The sequence below is a fragment of the Triticum urartu genome, chromosome 2 (genome assembly GCF_003073215.2).
Source record: "Triticum urartu cultivar G1812 chromosome 2, Tu2.1, whole genome shotgun sequence".
Lineage (NCBI taxonomy): Eukaryota > Viridiplantae > Streptophyta > Magnoliopsida > Poales > Poaceae > Triticum > Triticum urartu.
Window position 1 is genome coordinate 609,407,800 of NC_053023.1, and position 19,013 is coordinate 609,426,812.

At 47.2% G+C, this 19,013-nt stretch overlaps 1 protein-coding gene across 2 annotated transcripts; it reads right to left on the bottom strand.

Annotated features, from left to right (window-relative positions):
* Nucleotides 1-710: 710 nt before the first annotated feature.
* LOC125539157 (xyloglucan galactosyltransferase XLT2-like) lies at nt 711-8,899 on the bottom strand. Of its 2 annotated transcripts, none has more exons than XM_048702528.1 (4): nt 8,458-8,899; nt 7,394-7,474; nt 1,597-6,641; nt 711-1,363 (listed from the first exon to the last, which is right to left on the bottom strand). In XM_048702528.1, exons 3-4 carry the CDS (start codon nt 3,053-3,055, stop codon nt 1,155-1,157), a joined length of 1,668 nt encoding a protein of 555 aa, XP_048558485.1. In that variant the 5' UTR covers nt 3,056-6,641; nt 7,394-7,474; nt 8,458-8,899; the 3' UTR covers nt 711-1,154. The 2 variants fall into 2 exon arrangements, with proteins under 2 accessions (XP_048558485.1, XP_048558484.1); XM_048702527.1 differs by having other exon boundaries at nt 8,268-8,899.
* Nucleotides 8,900-19,013: the final 10,114 nt, after the last annotated feature.

A 19,013-nucleotide genomic window follows, 5' to 3' on the forward strand; every position in this document is an offset into this window, starting at 1 on the left:
TCCTCATGGTTTGGGTTGTTAATGTGTTTTAGGTGTTGCACTTTGTCTTTTGTTGAGAGGTTGTCGTCAAGGGTCCCGTTGCGTTGTACACATGTTGGAGATTGTGGTTGTTCTGTGTTGGTAGTGTTTGTTGGGCTGCATGTGCGGTTGTGGAGATTCATACTTTGTGAGCAGTTTGGTCATTGTCTGATTATCGATGTTTGTTCGTTTTTCCCTAAATTAACTGGATAATTATCTTCTTCTTAATTAACCGACGATGCAAATCTTTTATATTCATTTTGAAAAAAATCATGTGAACCAAACACTAATGTTCACAAACTTACGTTTATGAGTTCTTTGTTTCATGCATACATTCCTATTTTCTTCTTGCATTTTTCTATTTCCGTGTTTTATGAACGCCGCATTGAAAAGAAGTCGTAAATCAGAGATGCCCTAGAAAGCCAAATGCTCCGATAAACAAGTGCAGTCAACTTGTAGAGATGGTAACTTTTTCCGAAAGGAGTTGGAGATAGTACTCCCTCCATTTTTATTACTTCGCATATTAGCTTTGACCTAAACATTCACAACAAAATATATATATGATATGAAAACATATTGAATGATGATTACAATGGCATTGACTTGGTATTGTGGATGTTAAATATTTTTTTTATAAACTTGATCGATGTTTAGATAGTTTGACTCGAAACAAAACTAATATGGGAAGTACATAAAAACGGAGGGAGTAACACTATTATCTTAACTGAGTATATTTCGAATTCAAAAAGGAAATTAACAGAGTATACTTTTCCTCAAGATGTGTGCTAAGTATAAAATTACATTACTGTCAGTCAGGTCCTGCCCCCCACCGTCTAGAACCTGCAACGAATCCATCTCATGGTCAACTGCAATAAACACCGATGCATCGGCCGTAGCACTGTCACAGTAAACTAATCTGCGAGAGCTAACCATGGGCTAGCAGCAGTACTTCCGATCGATGTGCTTACCACGTTGTATAGTACTAGTATGAACAGCCACTCCGCAAATCACCTCTCGCAGGTTTGACCCCAAGACTGCTCCACGATCCGAAATTTCGGCGATGCCTCCAAGCATTTTTAAATGCATGCTTCAAGTCTTGTTCACCTGGTGATCGAAAACAAGTATTGTTGGCTCGGTCATGATGTTTGCAAGCTTTGGCGTCCTGATGCCGGTGCTGGGGGGATGACGGTTCTTATGTGTGGCCAAAACGCCCTCCTCGATCTGTCCCGTGAGACGTATCGGCGCCGGCCCCGCCGGATCACCGGCCTATTGTTGCCGCTGGAAGCAGGAGGCGCCGTCGACGTGCCGTTGACGCGTCGAGCGACCAGAGGAGCTGGTGGGCCGTCTGTAGAAGATTTGCAAAGGTGGTGGTCAGTCGATCAATGGCGATGTGTTTTAGATGGGGCATGGATATAGCTTGGACATAAAAGAAACAGAAATTGTACTTAGTAAAAACAATTTAAGAACATAGTAACATTAGAAATCGGCTCACAGTCATAGCCGCATATGTAAATGAAGAAGCGGAAGAAAACAAGAACGTAGAAGGCGGTGAGAAGAGAACCGATCGAGGCCACGCACCTTCTTCACGCGCAATGCTCCGCCGGCGGCGGCGGAACCGCTTGAGCACGCCACCCAGCGCCACGTCTAGCGCGTCTTCCATGCCGTCGCCGAGCCCGTCGGACGACGAACCGTACACCAGCCTGGGGATCATCTCCACGACGCGCTCCCGCATCCGCCGGACCCGCTGCTCGCTGAACCCCCGCAGAACGTCCAGCACGCTTACGTTGCCCACACGCAGCGCCTGCCGGTCCATGAACACCGACCACTCCCTCTCCTTCCCCCGCTCGCCAACCGGCAGGAACCACCGGTACTGGTCGTACGCCGTCCGCCGCCAGAACAGCACCGGCACGGCCCCGGCCACCATGCAGTCGAACAGGGACCGCCGCGTGTAGCTGTCCCCGCGCGGCTGCAGGCAGAACCTGGAATCGAGGAACAGCTTCATCACCGTCGTGGCATTGTCGTTGCACTTGGTGCCGCTGCAGTCCACGGAGCGGCAGTGCGCTCTCCCGGCGTCCTCGCACTCCTCCAACAGCACATCCCTGAAGTCGTCCTTGAACCCGGACCGCTGCGCGCCGGCGAACCCGAAGAGGTTGGTGCGGTTGAGAGACAGCACGTGCCGCTGCCACGCGCGCACGTCGGCGGCGGCGCGCGGGTGGAAGCCAGTCGGGTACGGGACGCCGACGTCCAGGGGATCAAGCCGGTCGGCCTCGATGACGAGGCGGGTGACGTTGGCCATCCCGGGCCTGATCACGAAGTTGGTGCCCCACCCGTCGTCGTAGTACCGACGGAAGTCCCACGTGATGCGCCCCAGCGTGATGAAGTGATCCCACCCGCCGGATTTCTTGAAGGACGTCTGGTTCGTGAGCCACTCGAGGAGCCGTGTGCCGGCGCGGTCACGGTCGGCGACGGTGGCGTTGAGGCCCCACAGGTGGCTGCCGACGTCGAGGCCGGCGTAGAACGGCACGTAGAACGCGTCCGCGAGCGACGGGTCGATGGTGCGGCACCGGTGGGAGAGGAGGCGGCGGTGGATGGTGACCTCCAGAGGGAACTGGTCGGTGTTGTACCAGCTGGGCATCGACGCGTTGGGCACGATGGCGGAGAAGCCCGGCACCGTGGCGGCCGGCCGGCCCAAGCCGCCGTTGGTCAGATACGGGCAGAACGAGTACCACGGACAGAGGCGCTCGCAGTGCGTGACCAGGTCATGGTTGAACTCCAGCGGGAGGTCGTAGACGTAGATGATCCCGGCCTCGCACGCGCCGGGCTCAACCTCGCCGTTAGCCCAGGTGCGGTTGCAGCGTACCGGGGGCGGGAGGAACCGCGTGGTCGGGAATCTGTGGAGGTTCTTGAAGAGCATGAGCTGGACCGCTAGGAAAGCGACGGCCAGCACGGCGATTCGCAGCAGCGCCGACGCCGCGGACGGCGTGGCTGTATTGGCCGGCGATCCCGGCGGCGAGGGGGACGTTGGTGACTCCGGCATTGGGAGCACGCCAAGGAAGTGGGAGGGGGCACTGGTGCATGCGAGAGCTGGACTGTAACTAGGAGATCCAAGGTATCGGCTCTAACCTGAGGAAGACGCAAAAAAGGGGTAGGATTGGTGGAGCGGTGGAGGCAGGAATAGGTGCTGCGTAGCAGTGGATCCAAAGCAACGTATCTGACCAGGCTATGCAAATGGTACGAAGAAGGAAGAGACAGAATGAGGAAGCCGGCAAGAGGCTTTTGGCGATCCATTATAGTAGGAGCATTTCGTACCACAAAGCCTTGCTTGTACATATATATTTTGATTCTTTCTTTAGAAGAAAGGACTACTAGTACTTCTCTTCATCGCGTACGATCCGGGACTACCACGCCATCGGCTACATCAATCGTCCGGACATGCACATCACGCTGCACCCGGACGTATCCGTGAGATCCAGGACCAGTGGAAGATGTGCAGCGTCGATGCTCACACGTGCAGGGCGTATCACGCCATCGACTCCATGGCGCTCAGTAGGTTGCATCGTTTTGGGGTATTTGCAAAGGACGTGACTAACAAACAGTCGACTGTACGCTAAGGATCAGATTCACACGATCCACACGATCGTAAACCTGGTCTTTTGTTTCATTACCGAACGATTGCCCCCTGCCAGCATGCGATGCCATTTCCAGGGCAGGTTTGCATGCATACGGTTGCTCTCACCAGTACTAGTTATAAACAGGACAATATTGCTGACGTCAGCTAAGATTCCTCTCAAATTCAGATTTCAAAATGTTTTGTAGCTCAGACCGTTGATCCGATTGAAAAATTGTTTTCACGTAAAAAAATTGTCACGACGAGATCTTCGAAACTAGATCCCATGTTGGTATGTTCCAATGATTTTTTTTGTCAAAAGTTACCATGCATATGCATAAGCTACATAAGTTATCAATCTATTCACACCGGACTTATCAGGCATCAAATTAAACTGGAAGTTTTCGGCAACGTTTCAATGACTTCTATAGGTCGAATGTTATCACTTGATTCTGTAAAGAGTTACCCATATTGTTCATATGTTTTTTTACTGGCAACATTACATCGGTTGTTTGAACTATCATGGACAATTATCAATTCGAATACTAGATATTACCGCAACCACCCACGTAACAACATCACTACTGTAGTGTTTTTGCTACTACCTAGCAAGCTGGGTAACCTGCGTCATGCCATGGCGATAATTTAGCATAATCAATCTGTTAACTATGTAACATTCTACCTAAACCTAGAGATATGATCACATATGCATGTCACCACAAAATCACAAGGGTAGAGTTAAGCATGCTGACATACTATTATCAGGCCGAAGCAGTGTGAGTTATGAGGCCAAAGCAGTATGAATTATCAGGTAGAACCAATTTAACTTACCATGCTGGAAAAAAAGAATGAGTTGAACAAGCTAAGAGAGTGTGAGTTAAACATTCTGGCACTATATAAGTTATCAAGTTGCATAAAGCTCTCTCATGTTGAATGTAAAAATAAAGTGTTGAAAGAAGATCAAATTAAACTGTACACACGGTATAATTTATCAGGCTAAAACAATATGAATTACCAGGTAGTATACCATGCCGAAAAACATGGATTCAATTAACCAAGCTAACAAAAAAATGGTTGTTATCATGCTGAAATACTTGAAGTTATCAGGCTCTAGTTGCCTATGTCATCAAGATGAAGTAAAACATGAGTGTTGAAAGCGGTCCGAGTTAAACATTGTAACACATCACAAGTTATCACGCTGACATTTTGTATTTATCAGGCTCAAGTTACATAAGTTATTTGGTTGAGGTAAAATTATAAGTGTTGAAAGCGGTTAGAGTTATACATGCTGACACAATGTAATTTATCAAGCTAAATCAATATGAATTATCAGGTGGAAACAAAATTGGAGTTGCCACACTAAAAAACAAAACGAGTTAAATAGGAAAATAAAAGTGATTGTTATCATGACACCCTAGGAGTAATCAAGTGGAAGTAAAAACATGAGTGTTGAAAAGTAGTTCAAGTTAATCATTCGTACACATCGCAACTTATCAGGCTGACATATTATAACTATCAGCCTCAAGTTACATAAGTTATCAGATTGAAAGTAAAAAAAATTAAGTGTTGAAAGCGGAACAAGTTAAATTGCTACACACAGTATAATATATCAGGCCAAAAACGTATGAATTATCAGGCTAAAAAGTATGAATTATCAGGTAGAAATTGTTTAGGGTACCATTCTGAAAAAAATGAATTAACCAAGCTAACAAAATTGGTTGTTATCATGCCCACATACTTGAACTTATCAGGGTGATACGGAGTATATTATAAGTTATCATGCTCAAGCTGCATAAGTCATCAAGATGAAGTAAAAAAATATGATTGCTGAAAAAAGCAGTCCGGGTTAACCATTCTGACACATCACGACCTATCATGCTGACATATTATAATTTATCAGCATCAAGTTGCATAAGTTATTAGGTTGAACGTAAAGTTAAAGTGTTCGAAGCAGATCAAGTTAAACTACTACACATGGTATAATTATCAGGCCAAAAACCTATAAATTATCAGGTAGAAACAATTGAATTACCATGCTGAAAAATAAAATGAGTTAAAACATGCTATCAAAGTGAGTGTTATTATGCTGACACAGTAGAAAGCTACCAGACTAACATCGAATAAGTTATCGGGCTCAAGCTGAGTTGAAACAAATTCGAGTTAAAAAATATGAATTGTCAAGATAAACAGTTTAGATGCCATGTTGAAAAAAGAGCCAAACAGGCTAACACATTACAAACAAAATCATACAGATTTTGCTAAGCAAAGTGATGCGAAGTTCAATACATGTTGAGTGTTATCACGCTGGCACACTGGAAGCCACCAGGCTAAACATAGTATAAGTTAACAGGCTAAAACATTACCACAAAATCAGGCAACAAAGAACAACACAGCTGGTCCAGAAAGAAACCTCATATAATCATTTTCCCCAACCTCACTCCATACCCCTAATTTCCAATAACACAAAACAAAAGTATCATACGACAATAGGGAATATAAATATAAATGGTGTTTGTTAATCATAATCAGTGGAGGTCGTAAATCCTACACTTCTAATGGATCATGGACACTTGTACATGGTCCATCTTGCAAAAAAAACACTACCAAACAGTGGGATGCCTCTTCTTCCTAAACAAACTAAACAAAACAATGATCACAACCAAGTTATTGCGTCGTGTCGTCAATTTCCGATTTATACGGTTTGTCGAGTAAGTCAAGGCGGTTGTCAAAGGAACAACCCCCCTATTTTTTTTGTTGAAACGATTTGAGCTTTTGGCACAGCCACATCCATGTGAGGTGAAAAAATTAGCAAAGGAGAAGTGATTGCCAAGTAGTCATGCTCACTTCATCATTTCAGGAAGCATTTGTGGTGCATAAAATGCCCTTGCAGAAAGGATCAAGTCTCACTGGTGACAAAAACCTGAGAGAGAGGTCAAGGATGGAGACGTGGGTGTTGAGCATGCTGTTGATTCCCTCCTTCAGAGAACAGCTTCTCCTCCGCCCACCACTACTACGCCTAGAAATGGAGCACCACCCACACACGCAATTGTAGCATGAATTATCAGGTAGAAACAATTAAATTACCATGTTGAAAAAAAGGCTAACAAAATGTGAGTTGTCGTGCAGACACACTATAAGTTATCACTTACATACTATAAGTTATTAGGCCCAAGTAACATAAGTTATCGGGTTGAAGTAAAATAAAAGTGTTGAAAGCGGTTCGAGTTGAACCTGCTGAAACAGTATAATTTACCAGGCTGTATGGATTATCAAGTAGAAGCAATTTAAGTTACCATACTAAAAATAGAATGAGTTAAACATGCTAAGAAAGTGAATGTTATCATGCTGACATGCTAAAAAATATTATCAGGATCAAGTTGCATAAGTTATCAGGTTGAAAGTGGTTCGAATCAAACATGCTGACATGTTATAACTTATCAGGCTAAATCAGTATGGATTATGAGGTAGAAACAACGTTTAAGTCACCATATTAAACACAGAATGAGTTAAACAGGTCAACAAAGCGAATATCCCCATACTGACACACTAAAAGTTATCAGGCTGACATAGCATAGGTTATCTGGCTCAAGTTGTATAAGCTATCAAGTTGAAGTAAAATATGAGTGTTGAAGCAGTCGAGTTAAACATGCTGACACACCATAAGTTATCAGGCCAAAGCAATATAACTTATCAAGAAAGACAGTTTGAGCTACCATGTCGTAAATAAATGAGTTAAACAGGCTAACATAACATGAGTTATACACTCACCACCGCTGGTCCCTTGCCCTTCTTTTCTGATTCATCCATGTTTGCAACAGCCATCAATTTCCTTTGTTTGGCCATTGGGATCTGGAAATGCACGGTACATGATTGTGATCTAGTCGAAATTGATGTATGTGCCAATGAAAGAGAAATAGAGTGACTCATCATATTATATGAGAGTTACCAAAAAATGTTTGTACAACTACAAAGAAATAGTTAAACAAATCAGATTGTGAAGCAAGCTTGCTTCATCTTCATGTCTTTCAGAACCTAGTGCATTGGGCATGCACTGAGCCACACAAAAAAATCTACACCTAAGAAACATTATTTTCGCAAACACACATGATCTTCAACACTGCTAAAAAATATATCATAGCACACAAGATGCCCCGTTGACCGTGGTCACTGCTAAACCATGTTGATAAACACACCGGTGCCATGGTGGAAACTATAAACCTAAAACAAGATGGTAACTATTTTTGTGTGTCGCTACACTATCAAATACCAAGCACTGGATACATCATACACACTAATCCCACAAAATAAATCACTTTCTTCAAAGGACCGGGTTTCTCTTCTTCCTCAACAAACTAAGGAAAATAGGAAGACACAGTGGATGACAAGCAAGCTATTGCTACATATGGTGGACATCACTATAACTGATTAAAATTTTCTGTTTGTGTATGTCGCTGATTAGCTCAAAGGCATGTATGAAACATCCTCTATTTTCTGATGTAACAGACTGAGGCTTCAACAGTCACAACCACACAACGTGAAGCAACAAAGGAAGTGATAATTGGGTAGTCATGAACACTGGTCATTTCAACAAGCATGTTCAGTGCACATATGTTCTTGCAAAAAAAGATGGATTGAGACTCACTAGTGACCAACATCAATGAGAGGTCGAGGAAGGGGTCATAGAGAGCAGCTATTCGATGTCATTTCTGCCCATCATCCCCGCGCCTGACAATGGAGAGCCGCACACGCACACACGGCTCCCTGTTGATACTCGTGCTTCACCGCAACACCTCCCCCACGCTGAAGAATTGAGACGAACACCACACACGCACCTGAGAGGCTCGCCTGGGAGCAGCAGGTCGGGGAGGAAGCGGGCGACGATAGAGGCGTTGTGGATGTACGAGTCGGGCTCCGTTGAAGGGCGCGCCGGAGGTTCGAGGAGAAGGTGCCTCCGCCGTGGGTGTTGAGGGCTGCGGGAATGATAAATCCCGATGACTACATGCACCACCTGCCCGTGCAGAAAAACATCGCCCCTATCGATGTCCCATGGGTTCGCTCATGCCATTGAAGAACGGGAGGCACTACAGCTTCTGATGGCTACTCCATCATCACCACCACCCGACCATGGTGAGGTCAACCTCCTCCATTTCCTTCATGGTGTGGATGGAAGATCTTGGGGAGCTGGAGAAGGTGGATTCGTCGCGGGAAGGAAGTGGATCTAGCATGGGGGAAGGGGAGACTGGTGGGGAGAAGGGAGAGATATGGTGGGGAAAGGGATAGATGCGGTGGAGAAGGTGGCCGCAGGATGCGGATCCGACGGTGCGCGAGGTGTTCGGACCTGTCGCAGATTTCTAGTCGGCAGGAATTTAGCTTTGTCGATTTGCAAATGTGGCCGAGTTGTGTCCCGTTGAGTGAATACAAGCAAAAAAAACCATGTTTTGGACATAGTTTTGTAGTCTGCAGGGCATCACTGAGCAGTTTCATACGTGATGTTTGGTTGACAATTAGTCTGGGTTATGGTTGTTCATGTGCAAAACATGACGTTTGATTATGCATGGTCTATGTTGTAGTCATGTCCTCACTAATGGTGATTTTACCACACATTACACTACATGTGCAGTACCAAATAAACATTGTTTGAGTCCTATCTAGTAAACAAATGGTGGTTCATTTCTAACTACTAAAATTACATTCCGGTGTGGCGTGTGACTTGGCGAACGCGGAGCAGCGGACGGCATTGTGCCACTCGTATCACACATGTTGCCTCGCTGCCGGTTCCTCCTCGGACACGTCGAGCCTTGAGCCCTAGGGGCCGCCGCCACCGCTGCCTCTGAGGTAGTGGAGGATGCGACCTAGCGCCTTGGTGATCAAGGCCGCGGATCGCCCTTGACGAACTGCCCGCTGCGGTTGCTGCAACGCAAGCCCATCAATACGGGCATAGTGGTTGTGCTCCGTCTCCTCCTCCACGGGCGCCCGATCTGAACGACGTTGTTTCATGGCGGGACGATGGCTCCTTCTTGACACGGCGTCTGATCTGGACGCCGCCGAGATTGCGCACGGGAGGAGGGAGCTCCTCCTTCACCCCCTCCCCCCGGAGAGGGGACACCTGCTCTCGCTTCACGGGATAGCGCGGCAGCTCCTCCTTGACCACCGCAAACGGGAGCAGGCCCATCTATCATGAGCTCCATCTGGTGGATGAATTCCTCGTCCGTCAGAGCGGCCTCCGCGAGGAGGCGCGACTGCTGCTCCTATGGCGACGCCTAGTCCTCCTCGTCGCCGGAGGAGATGACGATCTCCTCTAGGGCTAGAGCAAAAGCTCATAGCTCGTGAGCTTAATGAGCGTTCGATAGTTCGGCTCGTTAACTTCCTTATCGAAGGAGCCGCCGCCATGGATGCCGAGTGTCAGTATTAAAACTGATGGATCTCAGGTAGGGGGTCCCGAGCTGTGGATCTAGGGATGATGGTGAACAGGAGACAAATGGGCACGATATTTTAGCCAGGTTCGGGCCCTCTCGAAGAGGTAAAATCGTATGCCCTGCTTGATTATATCGATGATGGAGTATCGAGTATAGGTTGATCTACCTCAAGATCGTATGTTATGTCCTAAACCCTAAGGCTAGTGATTGTGCTTGTGTCTCTATGGACTAAACCCACAGTTTATATAGGCATCGGGGATATCTAGGGTTACACTGATGGGGAACGTTGCAGAAAACAAAAAATTTCCTACGGTTTCACCAAGATCCATCTATGAGTTCATCTAGCAGCGAGTGATTGGATGCATCTACATACCTTTGTAGATCGCGAGCGGAAGCGTTCGAAGAACGGGGTTGATGTAGTCGAACACGACGTGATTCAAATCACCGGAGATCCTAGCACCGAACGGACGGTACCTCCGCGTTCAACACACGTACGGAGCGGATGACGTCTCCTCCTTTCTTGATCCAGCAAGGGGGGAGGAGAGGTTGATGAAGATCCAGCAGCGCGACGGCGTGGTGGTGGATGCAGGGCGTCACAGTAGCAGGGCTTCGCCGTGTACTACGAGGGAGAGATGTAACAGGGGAGAGGGAAGCACCAAAGGCTGAGGTATGAAGTCCTCCCTCTCCTCAACTATATATAGGAGGGCCAAGGGGGCTGGTGCGCCAGCCTTGGAGATCCAATCTCCTAGGTGCGGCAGCCAAGGGGAGGTTTCCCTCCCCCCCAAGGCACCTAGAGGTGCCTTCCACCATTGGGACTCTTCCCTTAAGTGGAACCCTAGGCGCATGGGCTTTTGGGGCTGGTGCCCTTGGCCCATCTAGGCCAAGGCGCACCCCCTACAGCCCATGTGGCCCCCCGGGACAGGTAGCCCCACCCGGTGGGCCCCTGGGACCCCTCCGGTGGTCCCGATACAATACCGATAACCCCGAAACTTGTCCCGATGGCCGAAACAGCACTTCCTATATATAATTCTTTACCTCCGGACCATTCCGGAACTCCTCGTGACATCCGGGATCTCATCCGGGACTCCGAACAACATTCGGGTTACTGCATACACATATCTTCACAACCCTAGCGTCACTGAACCTTAAGTGTGTAGACCCTACGGGTTCGGGAGACATGCAGACATGACCGGGACGACTCTCCGGTCAATAACCAACAGCGGGATCTGGATACCCATGTTGGCTCCCACATGCTCCACGATGATCTCATCGGATGAACCACGATGTCGAGGATTAAACAACCCCGTATACAATTCCCTTTGTCAATCGGTATGTTACTTACCCGAGACTCGATCGTCGGTATCCCAATACCTTGTTCAGTCTCGTTACCGGCAAGTCACTTTACTCGTACCGTAATGCATGATCCCGTGATCAACCACTTGGTCACCTTGAGCTCATAATGATGATGCATTACCGAGTGGGCCCAGTGATACCTCTCCGTTATATGGAGTGACAAATCCCAGTCTCGATCCGTGTCAACCCAACAGACACTTTCGGAAATACCTGTAGTGCACCTTTATAGTCACCCAGTTACGTTGTGACGTTTGATACACCCAAAGCACTCTTACGGTATCCGGGAGTTACACGATCTCATGGTCAAAGGAAAAGATACTTGACATTGGAAAAGCTCTAGCAAACGAACTACACGATCTTGTGCTATGCTTAGGATTAGGTCTTGTCCATCACATCATTCTCCTAATGATGTGATCCCGTTATCAATGACATCCAATGTCCATAGCCAGGAAACCATGACTATCTGTTGATCAACGAGCTAGTCAACTAGAGGCTTACTAGGGACATATTATGGTCTATGTATTCACACGTGTATTACGATTTCCGGATAATACAGTTATAGCATGAATAAAGACAATTATCATGAACAAAGAAATATAATAATAATACTTTTATTATTGCCTCTAGGGCATATTTCCAACATACACATGGTCGGTTACCAACTAGGGATGTACACGACGACAACTGAAGTAGTCCTTGAAGTTCACGCCAAGTCTTCGGCAGTGTCCGTCTTGATCATGTTTGAGTTCGAGGCTTCTGGAGTCCTTCCTTGCGAGATCGGCGGGCCATAAGCTCGGCCCATGGACCGTGGGCCAACTAGGTTGTAACCCCTTAGTCCAGGACACCGTCAGTAGCCCTTGAACTTGTCTTCGAAGCCAGGGATAGGAATCTTCCTCGGACTAATGTCTTTGACTTGGAGTCTTTGGCTTGACAGGCGAGTTCCTCTTATTAGTCTCAACTCAGCCTCCAGGCTCGTAACATATCTTCGGTCCCCACTCATCGGGAGGATGCGGTCCTCCCAGCCCGAGTACTTTCCTGGTGACCTAGTCGTGACTCCCACCATGTGTGGTCCTTTTATTTAAAATAATCCTTTCTTGATCGTTGAGCCACCTTGGGAACTGGCCGCTTTATGGCTATGTGTCGAAGTGTCGCCCCTCGCTTTATTTAACGGGTATTTAACCCAAAGCTACGGCGAAAAACGCATCCCAGCTTTCTCCCTCCTTGACCAAGCACGAAATCTTCCCTCAGAAGTTTAGTCTGAGACCTTCAGCAATGGCGAACGACGCGAGTTCATCGAAGCGCCCCCATGGCTCCCCTCAAAGGCGACTGGGGGAGATGCTCCATCACCCATCTCCAACTCGACCAGCTTGCCACTCAAGGTTACCTGCCGGACCCAGATCTAGCTTCACCCACCCTGGCTTAATATCCGTGGATGGGCAAGCGCGTGCGTATAGCCATCCTATCCCGCACAGGGAGGAGCGAGTTTGCTTTGTCCCTTTTTTTACTGCGGGTCATGGATTTCCCATCCATCCCTTCCTCCGGGGTTTACTTGAATTCTATGGGAGCCAACTCCACCACCTCACGTCCAACTCCATCTTACATGTCACGGGGTTCGTCGCCCTCTGTGAGATGTACCTCGGATGTGAGGCACACTTCGCGCTATGGAAGAAGTACTTCTATGAGATGTGTTGTTCCTGGGGTAGGAAACTTCACGAGGTGGGCGCAGCCGAGGTATGCAGTATCGCTGGAACCGGCTACCCAGTGGGCAGCCCTAGAGAGGATACCGATACGTGGGCCAATGAGTGGTTCTACATCGCTGATGTTCTGCTGTATGAGCCTACTCGTCCCGAGCTACCAATCTTCTCCCTCGAACCCTCGAGGAAGCATTTCAACTGGAGGCCGAGGAGCTCCTTGCAAAAGTATGACTCCGATGTAGCCCGCCTAGCCACTCAAGTGAGGTGTTTGACACACAACGAGCTTACCATTGTCGACGTAGTGGCGATGACAATTGACCGAAGAGTCCAACCCCTTCAGCAACGCATGCACCCACTTTGGGTGTACAATGGAACCAATGATGCCACCCGATCTATCCAGGAAGGTTTGAAGGAACAGAAGGCCATGGGCGCCGCTCTGGCCAGTATATAAAAGTTGAGACGGTGGATTTTTCCAGGTGGAAGTTTATGGACGACTTCTCGTACTATAGACCCATCGAAGCGGTAAGTCTTCTCAAACTATCTCGTCCATCCGAGCAGTACCTTTATATTTCTGAATAGCTGTTCAACATATCCGAACAGAGGTGGAAATGTTGGATTGAGACAATAAGCTACCCAACGCCTGAGCCAGGGGTGTATTATCGCGATGACGACTGATAACCCACAAGTACAGGGGATCAATTGTAGCCTCTTTCGGTAAGTAAGAGTGTCGAACCCAACGAGGAGCTAAAGGTAGAACAAATATTCCCTCAGGTTCTGTCAACCACCGATACAACTCTATGCACGCTTGACGTTCGCTTTACCTAGAACAAGTATGAAACTAGAAGTACTTTGTAGGTGTTGTTGGATAGGTTTGCAAGATAATAAAGATTACGTAAATAAAAAGTAGGGGTTGTTTAGGTAAATAAGCAATAAAGTAAATATAGCGAGTGTGGAAAAGTGGTGGTAGGAGTTGCGAAATTGTCCTTTAAGCAATTGACTACTTTACTAGACCGATAGCAAGTCTTATGTGGGAGAGGCCACTGCTAGCATGCCATCCCTGACTTGGAATTCTATGCACTTATGATTGGAACTATTAGCAAGCATCCGGAACTACTAACATTCATTAAGGTAAAACCCAACCATAGCATTAAGATATATTGGTCCCCCTTTAATCCCGTATGCATCAATTTCTATGCTAGGTTGAAGCTTCTGTCACTCTTGCCCTCCAATACATAGTCCTATCAACATACAACTAACCCTAGGGTGTGATCCACACGCGCAATCATATGATGGGAACCAAAGGACAGCAACATAACCACAAGCAAATTAAATCAATCATAGCAATTCATCAACCACCGATAGGACAACGAAAATCTACTCAGACATCATAGGATGGCAACACATCATTGGATAATAATATGAAGCATAAAGCACCATGTTCAAGTAGAGGGTACATCGAGTTGCGGGAGAGTGGACCGCTGTAAATAGAGGGGGGAAGGTGATGGAGATGTTGGTGAATATGGCGGAGGTGTTGGTGTAGATTGCGGTGCTGATGATGATGGCCACGGCAGCGTTCCGGCGCCACCGGAAGAGAAGGGAAGAGGGGGGACCTTCGTCTTCTTCTTCCTTGACCTCCTCCCTAGATGGGAGAAGGGTTTCCCCTCTGGTCCTTGGCCTCCATGGCATGGGAGGGGCGAGAGCCCATCCGAGATTGGATCTGTCTCTCTGTCTCTCCCTATTTCTGTGTTCTGTTCTGCTGCCCTTTCACCGTTTCGTATATATATGGAGATCCGTAACTCCGATTGGACTGAAACCTTCGTCGTGATTTTTTACCAAAAATTAGCTTTCTTGCGGCCGAAGAAGGGCATCAATCGCCTTACGGGTGGCCCACGAGGGTCAGGGGCGCGCCCCCTGCCTCATGGCCATCTCGGGCACCGTCTCGCGTGGATTTTTCTTTCAAAATTTTCCAAATATTCCAAAAATAAGCTCCGTCCGTTTTTATCCCGTTTGGATTCCGTTTGATATGGACATTCTACGAAACATAAAACATGCAACAGACAGGAATTGGCACTAGGCACTGGATCAATATGTTAGTCCCAAAAATAGTATAAAAAGTTGCCAAAAGTATATAAAAGTTGTAGAATATTGGCATGGAACAATCAAAAATTATAGATACGACGGAGACGTTTCAACGACCCCGACTTCCACGAGGCTGAGCTACCCATTTTTTTGCTGACGAGCTTTTTTAGCAAGATAGCCTTGATGGCTCTAAAGTGGCTATTGTTCCTGACCTGCCGGGGCCCTACCGTCTTCAACGGTAAGGTCTCCTCCAACCTCTCCTCGAAAGAGATCCTCTACCTGCAAGGCCCCGGGCACCCTGACTTCTCTTCCTAAGGGTCGCCGCTCAAAGCGCCAGCGAACTGATCCGACCCCTCGAGAGCGCCAGCCGGCGGGCGTCCGAGGTGCCATTCCACAACTGGCCACTGTGGAGGTAGAGCATGCCGCTCCTCCCCCAAATAGGTAGGTTTTATTGGTAGCAACTTTTAAAATTACTACGACGTTGTGTTTTTTACTGCCCGAGCTCTTATATAGGTGACCCATCCATGCATCGCTACCCGAGGAGGCGGGCATCATGGGTGCTTCAGTGCCAAGGACCACCACTCAACTAATACCCACTCCGGGAGATATTCCTGAAGTACCTCAACTAGAAGCTTTGGGAACTTGTTCTGCCACCAACTATGAGGTGAACAGCGCCATGAATCATCGGCGGAGGAAGGTTTCTTTAAGCAATACTGTCTTCTCCAACCAAGAATTCAACGCCCTCAGTTTGGTGGATGTCTAGATCAGCGCGGCCCAATCTGGCTTGGAGAAGGCGGTGGATGTTTTATCCAAGGGTTTGTAGGTAAAAAAACCTTTCTCCCCCGATTACTTTAACAGTACATTACATATAGCCTCAATAGTCCTCAAGATGAATCAGTACTTGTTCCTCTAAATGGAAACAAGCCATCTCATCTCAAGAATACTTTTGGTACTCCCTCCATTTTTATTTACTCTGCATATTGGAGTTGACTGAAGTCAAACTTCGTAAAGTTTGACCAAGTTTATAGAAAACAATACAGACATTTATCATAATAAATCTATACGATGTGAAATACATTTAATAATAAATCTAATGTTGTTGATTTGTTATTGTATATCTTAATATTTTTGTATATAAACTTGGTCAAAGTTTGTAAAGCTTGACTTTGACCAAAGCTAATATGCGAACTAAATAAAAACGGAGGGAGTATTTCCAAGGACTTCCAAAGAGGTGAACGTCTGCTGTGTATGGCAGTAGCCCCTACAGCACTTGTCGGATGGGTCATCCAACGAGTGGACTCGTAGTGGTAGTAACATTGATTAAATGAGAGACCATGTAGCCCCCGGACCTTAATTTGGAGTCCGGTGACCGTATTAAGGGTTGAATATATGTAATAATGTTTTATTCCACAGACCGCTCGGGAGGAAAACAAGAGCCTCTCTGAGGTGTTAACCCAGACCAAGGCAAAGCTGGACGCCATGTTTACAACAATTTTATATGGTTTTGGTATGATTTGATTAGAACTAACCCGAAATGACGTTGTTTTCAACAGAACTACCGTGGTGTCATTTTTTGTGCAGAAATAAAAGTTCTCGGAATGGGCTAAAAATTTACGGTGATTTTTTATGGACCAAAAGAGACCCCCGAAGCACAAGAGCTGGGCCAGGAAGTGGACGAGGAGTCCACAAGACCTCTTGGCGCGCCCTACCCCCCGGGAGGGGGCTCCAGGCTTGCGGGCACCTCGGGCACCCCCTTGACGTGAGACCGACGCCAAAAATTCTTATAAATATCCAAACCTCCGAAAAGAACCCTGGATCAGAAGTTTCGCCGCCGAAAGCCTCTATAGCCATGAAAAACCAATCGGGAGCCCGTTCCGGCACCCTGCCGGAGAGGAAACCATCGCTGGAGGCTATCTTCGTCATCTTGGCGGTCTCCATGACGAGGAGGGAGTAGTTCACCCTCGGGTCTGAGGGTATGTACCAGTAGCTATGTGTTTGATCTCTCTCTCTCCCTCTCTCTCTCTCGTGTTATTGATTTGGCACGATATTGATGTACTGCGAGCTTTGTTACTATAGTTAGATCATATGGTGTTTCTCCCCCTCTACCTTCTTGTGATGAATTGAGTCTTGCTCTTTGTGGTTTCGTTATGTTGGATTGAGTATTGGATTTGAGAACACTTGATGTATGTCTTGCGATGGGATATCTGTGGTGACAATGGGACGTTCTATTGATTCACTTGATGTATGTTTTGGCACTCAACCCGCGGATTCTCGAGGTGACATTGGGGTAATTTATGCATACGGGTTGATGCACGTTTTCGTCCTACATTCTCTGAAAGACGCTTTGGAGTGATTCTTTGTTGCACGTTCAGGGATTGTTATATGATCCAATTATGTCATCATTGTTGAGAGAATTTGCACTAGTGAAAGTATGAACCCTTGGCCTTGTTTTCAAGCAATGCAATATTGTTTGTGCTCCATTTTACTACTTGTTACCTTGATGTTTTTATATTTTCATATTACAAAAACCTATATCTACTATCCATACTACACTTGTATCACCATCTCTTCGCCAAACTAGTGCACCTATACAATTTAGCGTTGTATTGGGTGTGTTTAGGACACAAGAGACTCTTTGTTATTTGGTTGCAAGGTTGTTTGAGAGAGACCATCTTCATCCTATGCCTCCCATGGATTGATAAACCTTAGGTCATCCACTTGAGGGAAAATTGCTACTGTCCTACAAAACTCTGCGCTTGGAGGCCCAACACGAGTCTAGAAGAAGAAGGTTGTGTAGTAGACATCACTTGACCCACCGAAATGTTATCTGAAGAGTGGATGATAGCAGAGACCCACCAAACCCAATGATGGGCCGACTCATCCTCCTGTTGCACACAATGATCTAAATTAACAATTTTCAACGGCTGCTTGCATGTCCCTTGAAAATTCTTGATAAAACACGCCTTCAACTCCGCCCATGAGTTGATAGAATTAGGAGGCAGGCCTTTCAACCATGTACGAGCCGGCCCTTCCAACATCATAGTGAAATATTTGGCGCAAACTGCGTCGTTGACTTCCAGCATGTACTTGGCTAACTCATAGCTCTCAACCCAAGCTGCTAGCTCAAGATCTGCCGTGTAATTGGGCACCTTTCGAGGACCTTTTAAATCCTTAGGCATACGCTCATTGCGCAAAGCCGGTATTAAACACGACACTCCAAGAGTTCTAGCACTTAACTGAGCTCCTACTACAGTAGAAGGAACCATAGGGGGCAGCTCATAAGCCCCCTGGTTTACGGCCTCCTCGCAGCGGTTTCGCCCGCCATCCATGTGTGCTTGAGACGCGCCCCGGGGATCGGGCGGGTTAACATGGGGTGGGTTTCGGCGCCGCTCACTGCTGGAGACTGCGGGCGAGTCGATACGCCGGCTGTAACTTCGACTCGGACGGGGAGTTGAATGCATCCTTTCACGACTGTATGAGTAGGTGGCATGCTGCACCAGGGCTGTTTGTAGGAGCTCGACTGCGTTCCGGGTTTCCACCACTGCCGGTGAGCCGCCAGTCATTGGAATCACTGCAAGCCGGGTCGCCGCCGCTACCATGTTATCTACTAGGTTAGAGAAGTGTCTAGGCGGCATCAGGAAACATTGTGGCGGCATCTGATTAGGGGCGGGTTAGGCATTGGTTCTTCCCTCCATATCGGCTCAGTCTGACGGGGTTGAGCCACCGCTCGATTTCCCGACAAATCCAGGTTGAACTGGGGATTCACCGGGCATCTGGAGTACTTGGTCCTGCTCCGGGAGTGCCAAACAAGCGCCTTGGGTCATACGTCAATGGTAGGCGACTCGG